Source organism: Sturnira hondurensis, unplaced genomic scaffold (assembly GCF_014824575.4).
Source record: "Sturnira hondurensis isolate 20B ecotype Veracruz unplaced genomic scaffold, ASM1482457v3 Scaffold0000780, whole genome shotgun sequence".
NCBI classification, from domain to species: domain Eukaryota; kingdom Metazoa; phylum Chordata; class Mammalia; order Chiroptera; family Phyllostomidae; genus Sturnira; species Sturnira hondurensis.
The window spans coordinates 18,277,532-18,292,258 of record NW_028073411.1 but is presented as its reverse complement, the minus strand read 5'-3'; the positions used below and the strand labels follow the sequence as shown (position 1 = coordinate 18,292,258).

The window sequence follows — 14,727 nt, the reverse complement described above, 5'->3', positions numbered from 1 at the left end:
CTGCTGCTGAGAACTGGAACGGCTGGCCTGGTGCTCAGGACCTCCACCCAGAGACGTCCTACCCTCCTCCCACCTGCTCTCGCCTTCACACCTGCAGTGCTCCCCACGCGAGGGCTGAGGGCCTTTGCTCCCCATGCCCCACCGCCCACCCCCTCCGGGAGCCGCCCACTCTCCAACCCAGTTTTGTCAGAACACAGCTGGGGCTCTGCCTTCTACTCCCTGATGCCGGTTTCTGTGTGCGGCCTCCCAAAGCCCTGCGCCGCCCTGTGTCCCGAGGGACAGGACTCCACAGCCGGTCCTAGTAGCCACTAGCTTTCCCTGGCTTAGGCGGACAGGGACAACGCTGATGGCAGAGTGTGGGAGGAAGGGGGCCCAAGTGCCCCTGTGCCTCCTGTGGGCTCTGCGACCTCAATGCCACAGCCCCGGCTCCGCTGGGCTCCCCCTGCACTCCCCAGGCTGCAGGGTCGGGACTGAGGGCCTGGCCCCCCTCCTGTAGCTCTGCTGAATCTCTGCAAAGGGGCACTAAGTCAGATGGGGAACCCCGGGAGGGGACTCTGACAGCCACAGGTGGCGAGAAAGAGGTCGGGTGCCAACTCCCGGAGGCCCAGGGTCAGGAGCTGCTACTCTAGAATTAAACTGTTGGCACATGAAGCCATGGCTGGTGTAGCTCAGTGGATTGCACGCAGGCCTGTGAACCAAAGGATCAGGGTTCGATTCCCAGTCAGGGCACATGCCTGGGTTGCAGACCAGTTCCCAGCAGGGGATGCAGGAGAGGCAACCACACATTGGTATTTCTCTCCCTCTCTCCTCCCCTTCCCCTCTAAATACATAAAATCTTGAAAAATAGAAAAACAAACTGTCTGCACATGGACTGTGGTGCTCACATGCCACCGTGGGACTGGGGCAAGTGACGCCAACAGCCTCGGCCTGAGCTTGCTTCCATCGGAGGACCTTGTACCCTGTGGCCGCAGCAACCAGAGCATGGTCCAGCGTCTGCTGGCCCAGTCTGCCTACAGCCTCAGCATCGTTAGGATGTTACTTGCCTTGCAAGTGATCACAGGAGACAGTGTCGCCAAATGTTACACCACTTGCCAAATGCCATCTTCCAGTAAACACCGCCTCACTGCCTGCCCCGCACCCTGGAAGTCACGTGGGTCAGGGTCATCCCAGAAGTCACGTGGGTCAGGGTTCATGTCAGCAGCCTCTTACTTCTGGCCCCGAGACCTGCATGTCTTGCGGCAGGACAAGGGGGCTGTGACAGTGTCCCCCCAGGGTCACTGCCCACAGCAAGTACGGCTGGTTTCTCCTCCTCGCCACATCCCATCACGTCTCTGCCACCTGCCACATGGTGTCACAGCATGGCCTCTCCCGGGGGGCCAGCCGTGCTGACAGGAGAGGTCAGGGGACACCATGTGCACTTTCGTGAAGCCTCAGCTTAGGAAGGCCACATGCCACTTTTGCTTATGTTTTACGGACCAGAGCAAATCACGTGTCCAGGTCTGACAGCTACTGGACAGAGAAGGACCACCTTCCCAGAGGGGTGGCCGGCAACACACTGGAACGCGACTGCCTTAGAGAGAACATCTCAGGAGAGCACCGGAAAGTGTTAAGTGGGAGGAAAACATAGGCATTCTGCAGCGGAAAACTCTTCTTCGAATCTCGGCCTGAAAATGTCGAGCCGAACGCACAGCTGCAAGGATTGCATTTTTATTGCGTTTTGTGAAACTTTCAGAAAGCCATCTCGTCAGACAGATGGGCCGTGATCGCTGGGGAGAAAGCTGCCCCGGCGGCTGGCACAGCGGAGGTGTCGCTGTGCACGCGCACACTGCAGCCTGCTCTCCTTGGCCGCCGGGGTGTCGACATCTCGCAGACCGTCCCCATTACATTAACGATGGCTGGCCTTCTCCCCGACAGACCTCGGGCACGAGCTAATAAAGTGCAGGACAGACAAACAACAGCCGGTGTGGACACGGACTTCTCAAGCTGGCTTCGTGGGTGAGCAGCCGAACACGAGTCTGAAGAGAATTATTCTCCGCCTGATATCCGAAGCCTTTTCAAAAACCCATCGAGTGTACCTGCGTGGGTCTGTTTCCAGCTTCTCTTTTCAGTCCCGCTGGTCTGTGTCCGCTCCTCCGCCAGCGCCACACTCTCTCGGTGGCTCCACACTGTCTCAGGATCGGGCAGCGACTCCTCCCACCTTTTTCTCTGTCGAGATCATTTGAGCCCTTCCAGGCTGTGCCGCTTCACACAGATTTCAGAACCAGCTTGTCTACTCTAAGATGTGCTTGGGTTTTGATAGGGGATGCAGTAAACCTGCGGAGCGTTTCAGGGAAAACCGACCCACTGACGCCGTCGAGTGTTCAATGCCAGGAGCGCAGGAGGCCTCTCCGTTCACTGGACCGCGGGTTGCTTCCATCAGCACCTTGCGGTTTTAGACACCGCGACCCGCACATACTTTGTTAATTGAACACTCGGGTATTGCCTTATCTTTGGAGCGACCGTAAATGGTGTTGCATTTTTAATTTCGGTTTCTGCATGTTCATTGTCAGCTTATAGAAATGTAATTGACTTCTGTGTTGATACTGTGTCTCATGACCTTGCTGAACTTGTATGTCAGTTCTAGAAGTTAACTTTTTTCTTCTGTATGATTTGGGACTTTCTGTATAGACAATGGTGTTACCTTCAAATAAAGATAGTTTTCTTTCTTCCTTTCTAATATGTATACCATTTGTTTCTTTTTCTTGCCTTAATCGATGGCTAGAACTTCAATATTCAATATTAATAGGTTATTCCTGATCTTAGGGAGAACCAGTCAGACTTTCACAATTAAATACGCTCTTAGCTATAGGTATTTTTTAAGATGTTCTTTACTTAGTTGTGGTTGTACTCTTTCTAACTTCCTGAGAATTTTTACCATAAGTGGTTGCTGAATTTTATCAAATGCTTTGTCTGGGTCAACTGATATAATCACATTGTTTTTATTCTTTACTGTGATCATGTGGTGTGTTAGACTGATTTTCAAACACACAACCAGGCTTGCACACCTGGAGCAAGTACCACCGGGACACACTGTAGAATTACTTTTAGATACAGTTGGATTTAGTTTGCTAATATTTTGTTGAGGGCTTTGATTCCAAGTTCTGAGGTTTGTCTTATTTAATTTCACTCTCTTTGTCTGTTTCAGGTATCAGGGTAAGACTGGCTTCATGGATAAATTGAGATCTTTCCTCATTTTTAACATGACTGTTCAGGGCTATACATTTCCCTCTTGGCACTGCTTTGGCTGCATCCTTTGTCTCATACACTGACAAAAATGTTTTGCTGTTAACACTTAGTTAGCAACAGCCAAAGTAGCTTGGGGCCCACTGAACAAAGGACATGCTCGGCGATCGGAGCAGTCACCTTGACTCATAAACAGACCCTCTCACACCCTCTGCAGGCGGATGTCCAGGGCGCTGTTCCATCAAAGCACTGAGATGGCAACAGAGCTCAAGATGAACCAAATAAGCAAAATACTCTTTCTGCCTAGGCAAAAACTGTCTTCTAAGACTTCCCATACCTCCGGAGATAGGGCAGGAGTGTTAGCAACTCGACTGCACACCTTTAAAATTCAGTGCTGCCTTATATCCTAACTGGAGGGGAAGGCAAACAGAAGGACATCTTATGGGAGGAAGCACAGAAAAATCCGAGGTAAGCAAAACACCCCAGGGTGCACTTTTGTTCCAGGTGTAACAAGAAAGACAGAGAGCAAGAATAAGCGGCGAACACAGGAGGAGACAGATGCTGAAAAGTTGCAGTCATCAGGGACATGCAAGTCCAAGCCACAATGACATAGCACCTCACGCCCACCGGGATAGCCAGAGTAAAAAAGACAGGTAATAAAAAGTGTTGAGCGTATGCACGGAGTCAGCTCTATTTGTGGGAGCATTACATGGTAGGGTTATTCTGGAAACTAGTGCAGCAGTTCCACAAAAACATAAAACATACTTACCACTGTACTGTACATTTTAAAGTGACTAAGATGGTAATTTTTTTTAATTTGTTGATTTTAGAGAGAGAGGGAACGAGGGAGGGAAGAAGAGATTGAGCGAGCAAGCGAGAGGCGCAGCGAGCCGTTGCTCCTTCACACACTTACTGGTTGTCTCCGGACCTCAGACCAACCCGCAGCTCTGATGCTTGAAGACAACGGCTCCGACCGACTGAGCTACCTGGCCGGGGCCAAAATGGTTAATTTTATGGCACGCTATTTCCCCACAACAGAAACCAACAACATGGAATTACTATGTGACTCAGCAATTCCTCTCCTCGGTATGTATCCAACTGAAATGAAAACCTACGTCCACACAAAAACTCGCACACAAATGTTCAGGGCACTATTACTCCTAAGAGCCAAAAGATGGGAAGAAGCCAAACGTCCACAAACTGACAAACGGGTAACAAGGGAAACGCCGTCTGCTTCCATACCCTGGGGTGCCCAGACGCATCACTCCGCACGGTGGAATGTCACTCGGCCACAGAAAGGAGGGAGGTGCTGATCTGTGGAACAGCGTGGCTGACCCTGTAAACAGCATGTTCAGTGAAAGCAGCCAGACACCAAAGGCCACATATGGTGTCACTCCATTAACATGAAATGTGCAGAACAGAGACGTAGAGAAAGGAAGCAGGTCAGTGGTTTCCATGGGGGGAACGAATAGGGGGTGATGGCTGGTGGACACGGGGTGCTCTTTGGGGTGATGGAGATGTTCTAGAACTAGACAGTGGCGGCGACTGCAAAACCTCGTGGATGTGCGGATAACCGCTGCACTGGTGAGGGATGAGCCACGTGGACATTTGGGGAAAGCTTCCCAAGCCCATGGGAGGGAGAGGCCTGGGTGGGATGTGTGCCTGGACCAGCCCGGTGGCTGGAGAGGGTGGGGGGCAGTGAGGGGCAGAGGCCAGCAAGTGCGCTGGGCCGAAGGAGGTGGCCCTGCCCTCACACAGCTCACAGGCCTTCACAGCAGATGGCGACAGTGACCCAGGGTGAGGGCGGAGGGAGGGGAGGGCAGGGGTGGAGACCGCAGCGGAGCAGCCCTCGAGGGGCGTCATTTCCAGTGTCACTCCTGCAGGGGGTCAGGGGGTGATGCCAGGCTCAGAGGGTGAGGAGACCCAGAAGAGGGAGCAGGGACCTTCCCAAGAGCTGGCCCGCAGCCCCCCACAGCTGCTCTGCTTCCTTGTAGCCGAGCCTGACTCTGCTCCAGGCAGTGACGAACCTGGTCCTGGGGAGACATTGTGACTGTACCCCTCTGTTCTAGAGCGGCCCCTCCACTAGCCCCTCTCCCAGCTCTGCCAGCTGCCGCCCTGGCTCTGGAAAGCGAGGTGCAGCGGTCTGTCGTCCGTAGCAGGCTCGCCCCACCAAAGCCAGGGTGTAGGAGGGGAGCCCGCACCCTCCCTCTACCTCCTGGGTTGGAGGCAGGCAGCAGGGGTTTCGAGACCAGGAGAAGCCGGCGCCCTAACACAGACTGGGGAAGAAGGGCAGGCTCTGCCCCTCGGCCCCTGAGGCCACCTCCTCTAGGGCTATCTTGAGGGTGAGTCACTGTGGGCAGGATTGTCACGTGCAGCCCACAGTGCTCCGGGCCCACCCGGTGGGGGTGGGGCAGCAGGGTGACTGCCACCCAGGCTCTGTGCTCTTCACGCTGCGGGTCACCTGGAGGGAACTCGTGACTTGCACTTTCAATTTTTCCAGTATTTGTTACTACATTCTTCCGCAGTGCACCCCCGTTCTAGTGGTTAGGCACTCTCGGTTTTCACATTCAGGAAACCCTTGGCACCTACTTATCTACTCTCAGTTTCAAAAAGATTAACCTCTAGAGAAAAATATTATTTCTTTCTTATGAAAATAGCCTTGGAATAACTTCAGGCTTTTGAAATGCAGGCATTCCTGCAGATCTGATACTATTGTGAGCTCACATGTCTTACCACTGCGAAGTCAGGGTAGAAAACACATCATCTCTTTCAGGTTCCTGGAATAACTTCAGAAGTTCTGGGTCCCCGGATAAGTGTGCAAGAATGCGCAATTCAATCTGCGAAAAGTCTGTGAGAAAGAGCTTTGCGTTGATTCAGAACCCACCAACAACGTCCCTCCTTGTTGCTACTCACGCCTCGGCCCCCGCTCGCACCTCAGCAACAGGGTCCACACCTCCGCCCCTCTGCCGGGGTCCTGGGTCAGCAGGGCCACTGACCATACCGTGGCTGCAAGTCCCAGAGACCCCTCGGCCTTCCGTGAGGCCGGCTCTGCCTCTGGAGGGCTGCATCCATGCCTCCGTTCATTCTGAACATCAGAATTTCAGAAAGGGCTTACTGTGTGCCAGGCAGTGGTGGCGAATAAAGCGGGCAGCAGCCCCTTTGCTTGGGGAGGTCTCCCTGTGTGTCAGGGAGTGTGGCAGGTGAGACAAGGCACGGAGGGATAGGCGGAGGTCCAGGAGATGCCAGGTGCAGAAACGTGCTGCTGTGATGGGGGTGGGTGCGTGCCTCATAAAGACCGTGATATCTGAGCAAAGGCACAGAGGAGGCCAGGGAAGGCGCGAGGCACCATCTGGAAATGAGGACTCCAGCTGGGGGCCCGCAGAGCAGCCCGCATGGCTGGCCGGAGGGGCAGGCTGAGCAGGCTGGGGTAGGAACTTGCCATCTGGGTGTGGTGAAGTGAGGGGCGCTGGGCGCAGAGTGTACTTGTTTAATGCGCACAAGAACTCTTTGCCTCATATAACTATTTGCCTCTGGGTTTATTTCACAAAGTAAGTTGTGTAAGTTCCTTTGAATGACTCTCAATTTCTAAATATTTTAATGGTGCAAAGCGCATACATGAGCTCCGAGGACATGTAGCGCCTCTGCCCTGGTCCGCCCGTACCTGCTGCCAGGAAGCTGTGTCCCTCGGCTGCGACGAACATGGTCCTCGGGGCGATTGTGAGGGTGTCCTCCTCTGCCCCTGAGGGGTGAGTGCAGGACATGGGGTGAGCGTGGCCATGAGCTCACCCACAGCTGCCCCTCACACATAGTAATTGTACCGCCATCCTCAAGTCAGAGGGGTCCGGATTCCGGACACGTCTGAGTAGGTTTTCAGAATGCACCCAGCTGGATGACAGTGAGGTAGCTTAAGAGAAAGCCCGCTTGTGCAAACATTTCCAGTAACTTTCAGACTAATAAAAGCCACCTCTACAGGTGCTTTTCTATTATTGGGAGGTTGCGGCGGGGGGGGGGGGCGGGGGAGAAGGTCGAAGGGGAGCCGCCATCCCTGCATAACTCCCATCAGCCCCCACTTGCAGCTGCTGCAAGGGCGGGGCTGCATGGCGTGAGCTGTGCTCTGTTCTTCCATGTGCGCTGGGCTCCTGGCCAGGCAGACTGGGAGGAGAGCTTGGGGAGCAGCAGGAGCCCACTCACAAAGGCTGCGGGTCTTCAAGAAAAGTCACCCAGGACTCCAGCAAAGTAGACAGAAATGCGTTACCTCTGTAATCCTGAGGTTTAGTCATCTGAATTGGGTGCTTGGAGATTCCTTGGATGTTCTGTTAATAAGAGAATAGCCTCGGCTAAAAGATTTACTTCCAAGTTAATCTGTACATTTACAGAAATTTGAAATGCATCCGTTTTATTAAACATTAACAATACAGCCCACGCCGCTTCGCATTCTCAGCGAGGGCAGGCGCGTGTTGCTGTGGCCTGGCCTGCGGCCCCAGTGGGCCCCGTCACACACGGCGGCTCCTCGGCTGAGTTAACCTGAAAATTCCCATATCATATGCTACACGCAGACCTTGGTGAGATCTGTATTTTCATTTTCCTGTAACAGCATCTGTGAAGATGAAAGTTCTGGTCTCTCCGCCCTGACCACCTCTCCTCTGGTGCCCTGGGCACTTGGCTCCGGCCCCGTGGCTGATGGAAAACATGTCAGTACCCCCTGAAAGCGCCTGGGGACTGTTCATCAGGTACCATCACAGGTCGGGACGAGAGCAATGGGCCACAGCCACACACACCGAGTGCTGGCCTCTAGCTGTGTTCACACTCAAACCCGGGGAATGTAGGTGTGCCAGCCCCTGGACCCTGGCAGCGCCATGAGTGGTGGCGCCCGGTGTTGCCCAGTGGTGCAGCTCCTTGTGCATCGGCTGGCCTCGTCTCCCTGGATTTGGTCACATGCGCTACTGTGAAAACTGCTGAGCACCCCAGATGCCACCCCAGATGACCGGCAGCCCTGGGCCGTGGCGAGCAGGTGTGGTCACCCTCACTCTTTGAGGTGAGGACACAGAGGCCTGTAGGTGCAAAGCTAGTGGCTCTCGAGTCCTCTGGACATTAGAATCAATGGGCCTTCCAACACATACTGCCCGTGCACACAGCAGGCTCGCAACAGAGCAGAGGTGGAACAGACAGAGAGCCAGGGAACCTGAAGATCAATCCGCAGAAAACGTCCCGTGTAAAGGGGAGAAGTCTTGGGGGGAAGCAAACCGAGCCTGCGGGACCTGTGGGGTGGGTACCAAAGGAACGACATCATTGTGTTATTTGAGCCCCTGAAAAAGAAAACAGACAATTGGGCAGAAAAATTACTTAAAGAAATAATGGCTCAAAAACCCCCCAGTTTAGTGAAAGAAATGTATTTCAGACTCAAGAAGCTGAAAACTCTAAATAGGATAAACTGAAAGACAATCGGGACTGGAAACATCACCCCCAAACTGCTAAAGCCAGAAGGCTGAGACCCAATCCCGGAAGCAGCGGGGGTGGGGGCACGGCGGGCTGGGAGGAAAGAACCGCCTGCTCCGGCTCTCTCTCACCACGGAAGGGAGGGCACGAGAGACCCCGCCGCCAGGGCACCTGCTCTGAAGGAAGGGCTTCCGTGAGCCCTCAGGCCGTGGGGAAACGTCTGCAAAGTCAACCGAGAGCTTCATGGAGGAAGAAGGAACAAGAGAGTCAACACCTGAGCAAGTGCAAAATACCATGTTCGCGTTCAAGTGCTTTGAAACGGTTGTAACCCCTAAAGCCCAAGTCATCACACTTTCTGGGGATGTTCACAGCTTGTAGACACGATCTGACCTATCAGTGTATGTCACTGGCTTTCAAAAATGCTTTACGACTTACTTGAAGTGGTAAAACCTAAAAATACATTAGAATTGATATATATACTGTAATTACCATAGCAATCACTAAAAACACCAGACAAAGAGATTTAGCCCAAAACCCAATGTACACATTGAAAAGAAATTCTAAAAAATATTCAGTAACTCAAAGGAAGGCAGGAGGGAGGGAACAGAGGAACAGAAAACAGAATGAACAAATGAAAAAGTAAAATGGTAGACCCCCAAACAGCCGTACTGATAATTACATTAAATTTAAATTCTTTAAACACACCAAAGGCAGATTTTGTTAGATTACACAAACATAAGATCCAACTATTTGCTGTCTAAAAGAAATCCACTTTGAATATGACTTGGAGTGGCTGATGGTAAATTAGAGGAAAAAGATACACCGTGAAAACACCAATTGAAAGAGACGTAAGTGGCTGCACCGTCAGCAGGAGACGAGGGGACTTCTGAAGACGGGACTCACCCTGTGCAAAGAGAAAGTGACGTGATGGTTAAAGGTCCCTCTACGAAGGGCCTGGAACAATTCTAAGTGAGTGGCCACCTGGCGGCAGAACTCAGGAGCCTGCAAAGGGAGAAGAGGGGGAACCGGAGCCCAGACAAACCACGCGAGGACACTCAGAGGTCCAGCCGCTGAGGCCAGGGCTCCGCAGACATGTAAGAGTACAGCCAGCAGGGAGTGGGGAAGGTTCGAGCAGCACGGCACTGTCGACCAGCCTCCCCTCACTGCCCTTTCCAGAGCCTCGCACGCACTCCGTCAAGTGCACCGCGTACGCCGCTCGGGGTGGACCGTGCCCAGGCCCTAGAACGAGCCTTCACACATAGCATGTTCTCTGACCACAGTGGAATCAAACTGCAAATCAGTACCAGAAAGGTATCTAGAAAATTCCCAAATATCTGGACATTAATGACACACTGCCTAAGCCAAGAGTCAAAGCAAGATTCTCAAGGGAACTTAGAAAATGCATTGAGCCAAAGGCAGAAGAAAACACAGAACTAAAATGTATGGGACGCAGCTCAAGCAGCACCTGGACAAGAAGAAAGCTCTCAGATCAACTATCTAAGCTTATAACCTTGTGAAACTGAAAAAAAAAAGGTGAATTAATTCCAATGTAAGTAACAGAAAAGTAGTAAGTAGTTAAAATGAATGACATTAAAAAGAGAAAAGCAGAAGAGGTAAATGAACGATACCCCAAACTAGAACACCCATAAAATTGATTGACTTCAATTGTTAATCAATTGTTCCAGAAAAAAAGTACCAGGAGGACGCTCCTGCCCTTCCACTGGGCCCTGCCTGCGACTGGGCGTCAGCCACACTTCTGGGGAGGCGGTGGGAACAGAGAGGGCAGCTGTATCTCCACTGGGGGGCAGTGACCATCAGGAGGGTCACTGCTGGCCTCTAGACACCGACTCCACTAGTCCTGACCTGCATGTGGAGACCCGCAGCTGCACCCTCCTAGGCCGCAAGGGTGCCCTCCTCAGGGTGCACAGGGTAGTGAGGGACAACGGACTCACTACGCTGCCGCAGACACAGGTGCCCAGGAGCCCGCCGGTCCTGTGGTGTCACTCCCGTGGTGTCACCCCCGTGCTTGGCACCTACGGCCTTCCTAGCACACAGGAGCAATCCACAGAGAGTTGAGCAATGAAATGAAAAAGAAATAATTTTCATATAACCTAGCAAAGACGCATGATTTTTATCATTTCATGGATGAGAAAACTGAGGTTCCCAGGTGTTAGATAACTTGCTAGTGTCACATGGCTAGTGACATCCCTGGGCTGGGATTCAAACTCCGGTCTGCCTAAAACCAGGGCTCTGCTGCCTGCCGAGTCCCGTCAGACAGCGCCAGATGCTTCCCGAAATCGCTTTTTCTTAAGACCATGTTGGAAAAAGAAACGGGTGAAACGGAAGGCAGCAGGAAGACAGGAAGGACAGCTGGTGCAGGGAGCAGAGCAGGGGCCGCACAGACCTGCCCCACAGGGTGGCCGCCGCGCACTTGTGCTCGGAGCCCCGGGACAGCGTGCGCCCCGCCCAGCATGGGGTTGGGGTCCTGTGACCACCCCGATGGCCTGGGCACGCACCAGCTCACCTCTCCTGGGGTGCCTCTCTTCTGACGTCGTGGGGCCTGCTCCCTCACCTCCTTAAAGCTTTCGTCTGGTGGTCACTGCCTCTGTCAGTCCCCGGCCCTGACTCCGTTTTCCACATTTTAACATCGCCCACATCATGACTCATTTAGTGGGTCTGTGGTCTCCCCCCTGCCCCGACTCCACCGGGACAGCCAGGCACGCAGGAAGGGCTCAGCCGGTGTCTGTGGAATGAAGGGATGAATGAGTGGGCAGGGGCTGGGGCAGGAGGCGGGCAGGGGCAGGAGGCTATCCCAGGCAGGTGCAGGAAGACGCCTGCTGAGGGTGGCAGTGGAAGATGTGTCCTCCTACGCTCCTGAAAGCTGCACAGAGAGACGAACTCATTCCCACTGCAGAGGGACAAAGGAGGCATCCCCACGGCCTGGGGGGAGGCTGAGGACGAGAGCTGAGGAACGGGGGCACAGCTGGGCTGGCCCGGGGCCCTGAGGCCAGCAAACCGCACACACGCAGCGTCCAAGCTGCCAACATCTACACGCCCCATAAACTAGCGGAGGAAGCCCCTCTGCCACATGAACACAAGCTGTAAGAGCTGCCGCGACTGCTTTCTTCCCAGTGACACGCTGGCTACACTTAACACTCAAAACTCAAGTTTAAGTCCCCAGTATCACTCGTTCCTCCAGGAACATGTAGTGACTGCCTATCGTACGGCAGACACTGTGCGTCTCTGGGGTGAAATGTCGAGGCGGCTCCAAGAGCCTGCGGGAGAAGGACAGCGAGGCCTGGTGCGAGGGGCGCAGAGGGTCCCCAGCCCTGGGCCTGCATGGCCACAGTGAAACTGCCACAGACTGCGCCGTGTGCGGCGCAGAAGTGAACCAAGGGCACGGGCCCGAGGGCCCAGGAACAGGCCCATGCGTTTATCAGAGTTGGTAGGGGACTGAGGCGTTACGGATTACTGTCAACTATCAGGGTAAGAACCTACAAGGACAACAGTTACAACGAGCAGTCACCCGAATGGAAAACTAATCGGATCTCTACCTCCCGTCTACACAAAAGCACACCCCGAGGCGGGGGGCGGGGGGCATGGACTGTGGGCCCAATATAAACAGTGCGACCCAGAACTATTCAAAGAAAATCAGAGAAGCTTTACGATGTCCAAGTAAGGAGAGATCCCTTGAACAAGACACAAGAGAGTACAAACCAGACAGAAAAGAGTGCGAACCCGACAACACTAAAGAAGAAAACGTCTGTAACTCAGAGACACAGACCAGGGCGTGGAAGGAAACGCAAACACGCGCACACAGACGGGAGAAGATGTTCACACGAGCAAACGAAAGGCGGTGTCCACCACATAGGAAGAACTTCTGCAACCGATGAAACACAAACCACTAAACTGAAATGGGCTAAGGAGATCAACAGGCATGTCCCTGAAGAAAGCCAAATGACCAGTAATAATGAAAATATACTCACTCTCATTAGTAACAAAAGAAATGCCAATTAAGCCACAGTAAGAGAGGAACTCGCACTCATCAAAGTGGCGAAAAACACACCGTCTGGAAGCCCCGGAGCGGCGGCACGTGCGGGGCAGCAGCGTGTGCGGGGCAGCCAGAGCCCTGGCGAGTGTGGGTGAGCGCGGGAGTGGGCCCCGTCTGGGGGTGACTCAGAAAGCGGCCGGCCGGCATGCTCCACGGCCAGGCCACACCGCGGACACGCTGCAGAGGTGTGCACATGCCCCCGGCACACATCACAGCGTTGTTCTCCCTGCAGCCTCATCTCCGCAGAGACGGAGGAGAGACCGTCCAGCACGCGTGTACGGCGAGGGGCCGCACGGGCGCTGGGGCGCAGGGACTGGAGTGGCCCTGTCCACTGGGGCGGGTTTCCAAACCTAACGCTGGGCGAAGACAGCAAGCTGCAGGGGTGTGTGAATACAACATGGCACCATTCACACAAAGTTTGGAAACAGTGCAAGATCCCACCTATTATGTAAGGAAACATGTTAAAATGGACGATAAACACGGAAGTTGGTTGGGCTAAGGGGGGGAGTGATTTGAGAAGAACGCACTTGGGAAAATGCACCTGCCTCACAGGAAAAGGGCGCGCACCCGACCTCCGCGGGCGGGAGGGCTGGGTCGGGGAAAGGCCCCGGGGGTGAGAGGTAACGGGCAGCGAGCAGACGCAGGCTGGGCTGGAGGAGCGTGTGCCTGGGGTGCGAGGGGCAGAAAAAGGCGATCTAAACAGAGGGAACAGGAGGATGGCTCGAAGGGGAGGGGAGCACGAAAGGTCACGGTGTCACAAACTACATCGAAGCACCAACCTAACAGGACAAAAGTCTCAACTTGGCTCCGACTCAGATACCAAACATGCTAACAAAATATTGCACAGATGGTTAGAAAAGTAAAGACAACGAAGGGGAAAAATACACAAAGCAAAAATCCATCTAAATAATGCTTGGATTTTAACATTTCCAGTCAATATATTCTCAAACTGACATTACAGAAAACATTTTTAAAATGTCAGAAGGGGCTGACTGAGCAGAGGGGACTGAGAGCTGATGGGAGCCCATGGGAAAGGTCAGACATTTTGACGACAAGGGCTGGTGAGGGAGCCAGCGCCCTGGGTGGCGCTGCAGTGAGACAGGATGCGACAAAAAGTGGCCTTGTCCCCGTGGAAACCTTAGAAGGGGTGTCGAAGCCGCACCTGATAAGCAGGTATTGGATGATGAGGCCGGGCTAAGAATGTGGCCTGGGCAGGGGAAGGAAGAACAAAGGCCCTGTGCTTTCCCAGGAGAAGGCGAAAGGGCGCACGCTAGTTCTCAGAGCAAAGACAAAAGCAGGGCTGAGGGGCACACACTGGAACATGGCCGAGTCCCCGGAGAGGAAAATTCAGGCAAACAAGAGCCTTCCTGACCAACTGGTGACCAGCGTGAGGAGCACGACAGCTCGACAGCCCGGCACAGAGAAGGGGTGGGGCCTGTCCCATCAGCACGCTGTTCTCTGGATGATGACCCCAAGCCAGGTGACTTCGGGAGGTGGGTGAATAGCTCAGGGGTGGATCCCACTGGCCCTGGCTGGGAAGCTCGGCAGGTTAGAGCATCATCCTGATGCACCAAGGCTGTGGGTTCGATCCCCAGGCAGGGCACAAACAAGAATCGACCAACAAACACGTGAATAAGTGGAACAACAAACCCCCTTCCTCTCTCTCTCCTCTTTCTCCCTCTGTCGACCCCCTTCCTCGCTCTCCCTCCAATCAGACTGGCCCACACAGCCAGTCCTGTGTTCAGTAGGTGCCCAGTACCACCACGGCCCCGGCACCGAGCTGCACCTGGACATACGTCAGTGAGGCAGGCAGGATGGGTTTGGCCCTCATGGACCTCCCACTCCAGGGAGGAAACCGAAGTGCACGGGCAGGCAAGCGCTGCAGTGAGCCCCCCGACAGAGCAAGTGCAGGGGCCGCCTGAAAAGGATGCACAGGATGCCAGACCGAGGCTCGGTAAAGCAGATGCTGACATGTGCGCCGCTCAGTGCTGAGAGGCATGAAGAATGCCGGGCTTGGG

General features: G+C 54.0%; 1 protein-coding gene across 1 annotated transcript in view; it reads right to left on the bottom strand.

Moving 5' to 3' along the window:
* The window catches only part of POLN (DNA polymerase nu), a 103,249-nt gene that overhangs the window by 25,460 nt on the left and 63,062 nt on the right, over positions 1 to 14,727 (bottom strand). The window contains exons 16-18 of the mRNA XM_037046936.1: positions 7,478 to 7,535; positions 6,884 to 6,961; positions 5,956 to 6,070 (exon numbers count right to left, since the gene is read on the bottom strand). Coding sequence (XP_036902831.1) covers positions 5,956 to 6,070; positions 6,884 to 6,961; positions 7,478 to 7,535 — 251 coding nt within the window. The remainder of the gene's footprint in view (positions 1 to 5,955; positions 6,071 to 6,883; positions 6,962 to 7,477; positions 7,536 to 14,727) is intronic.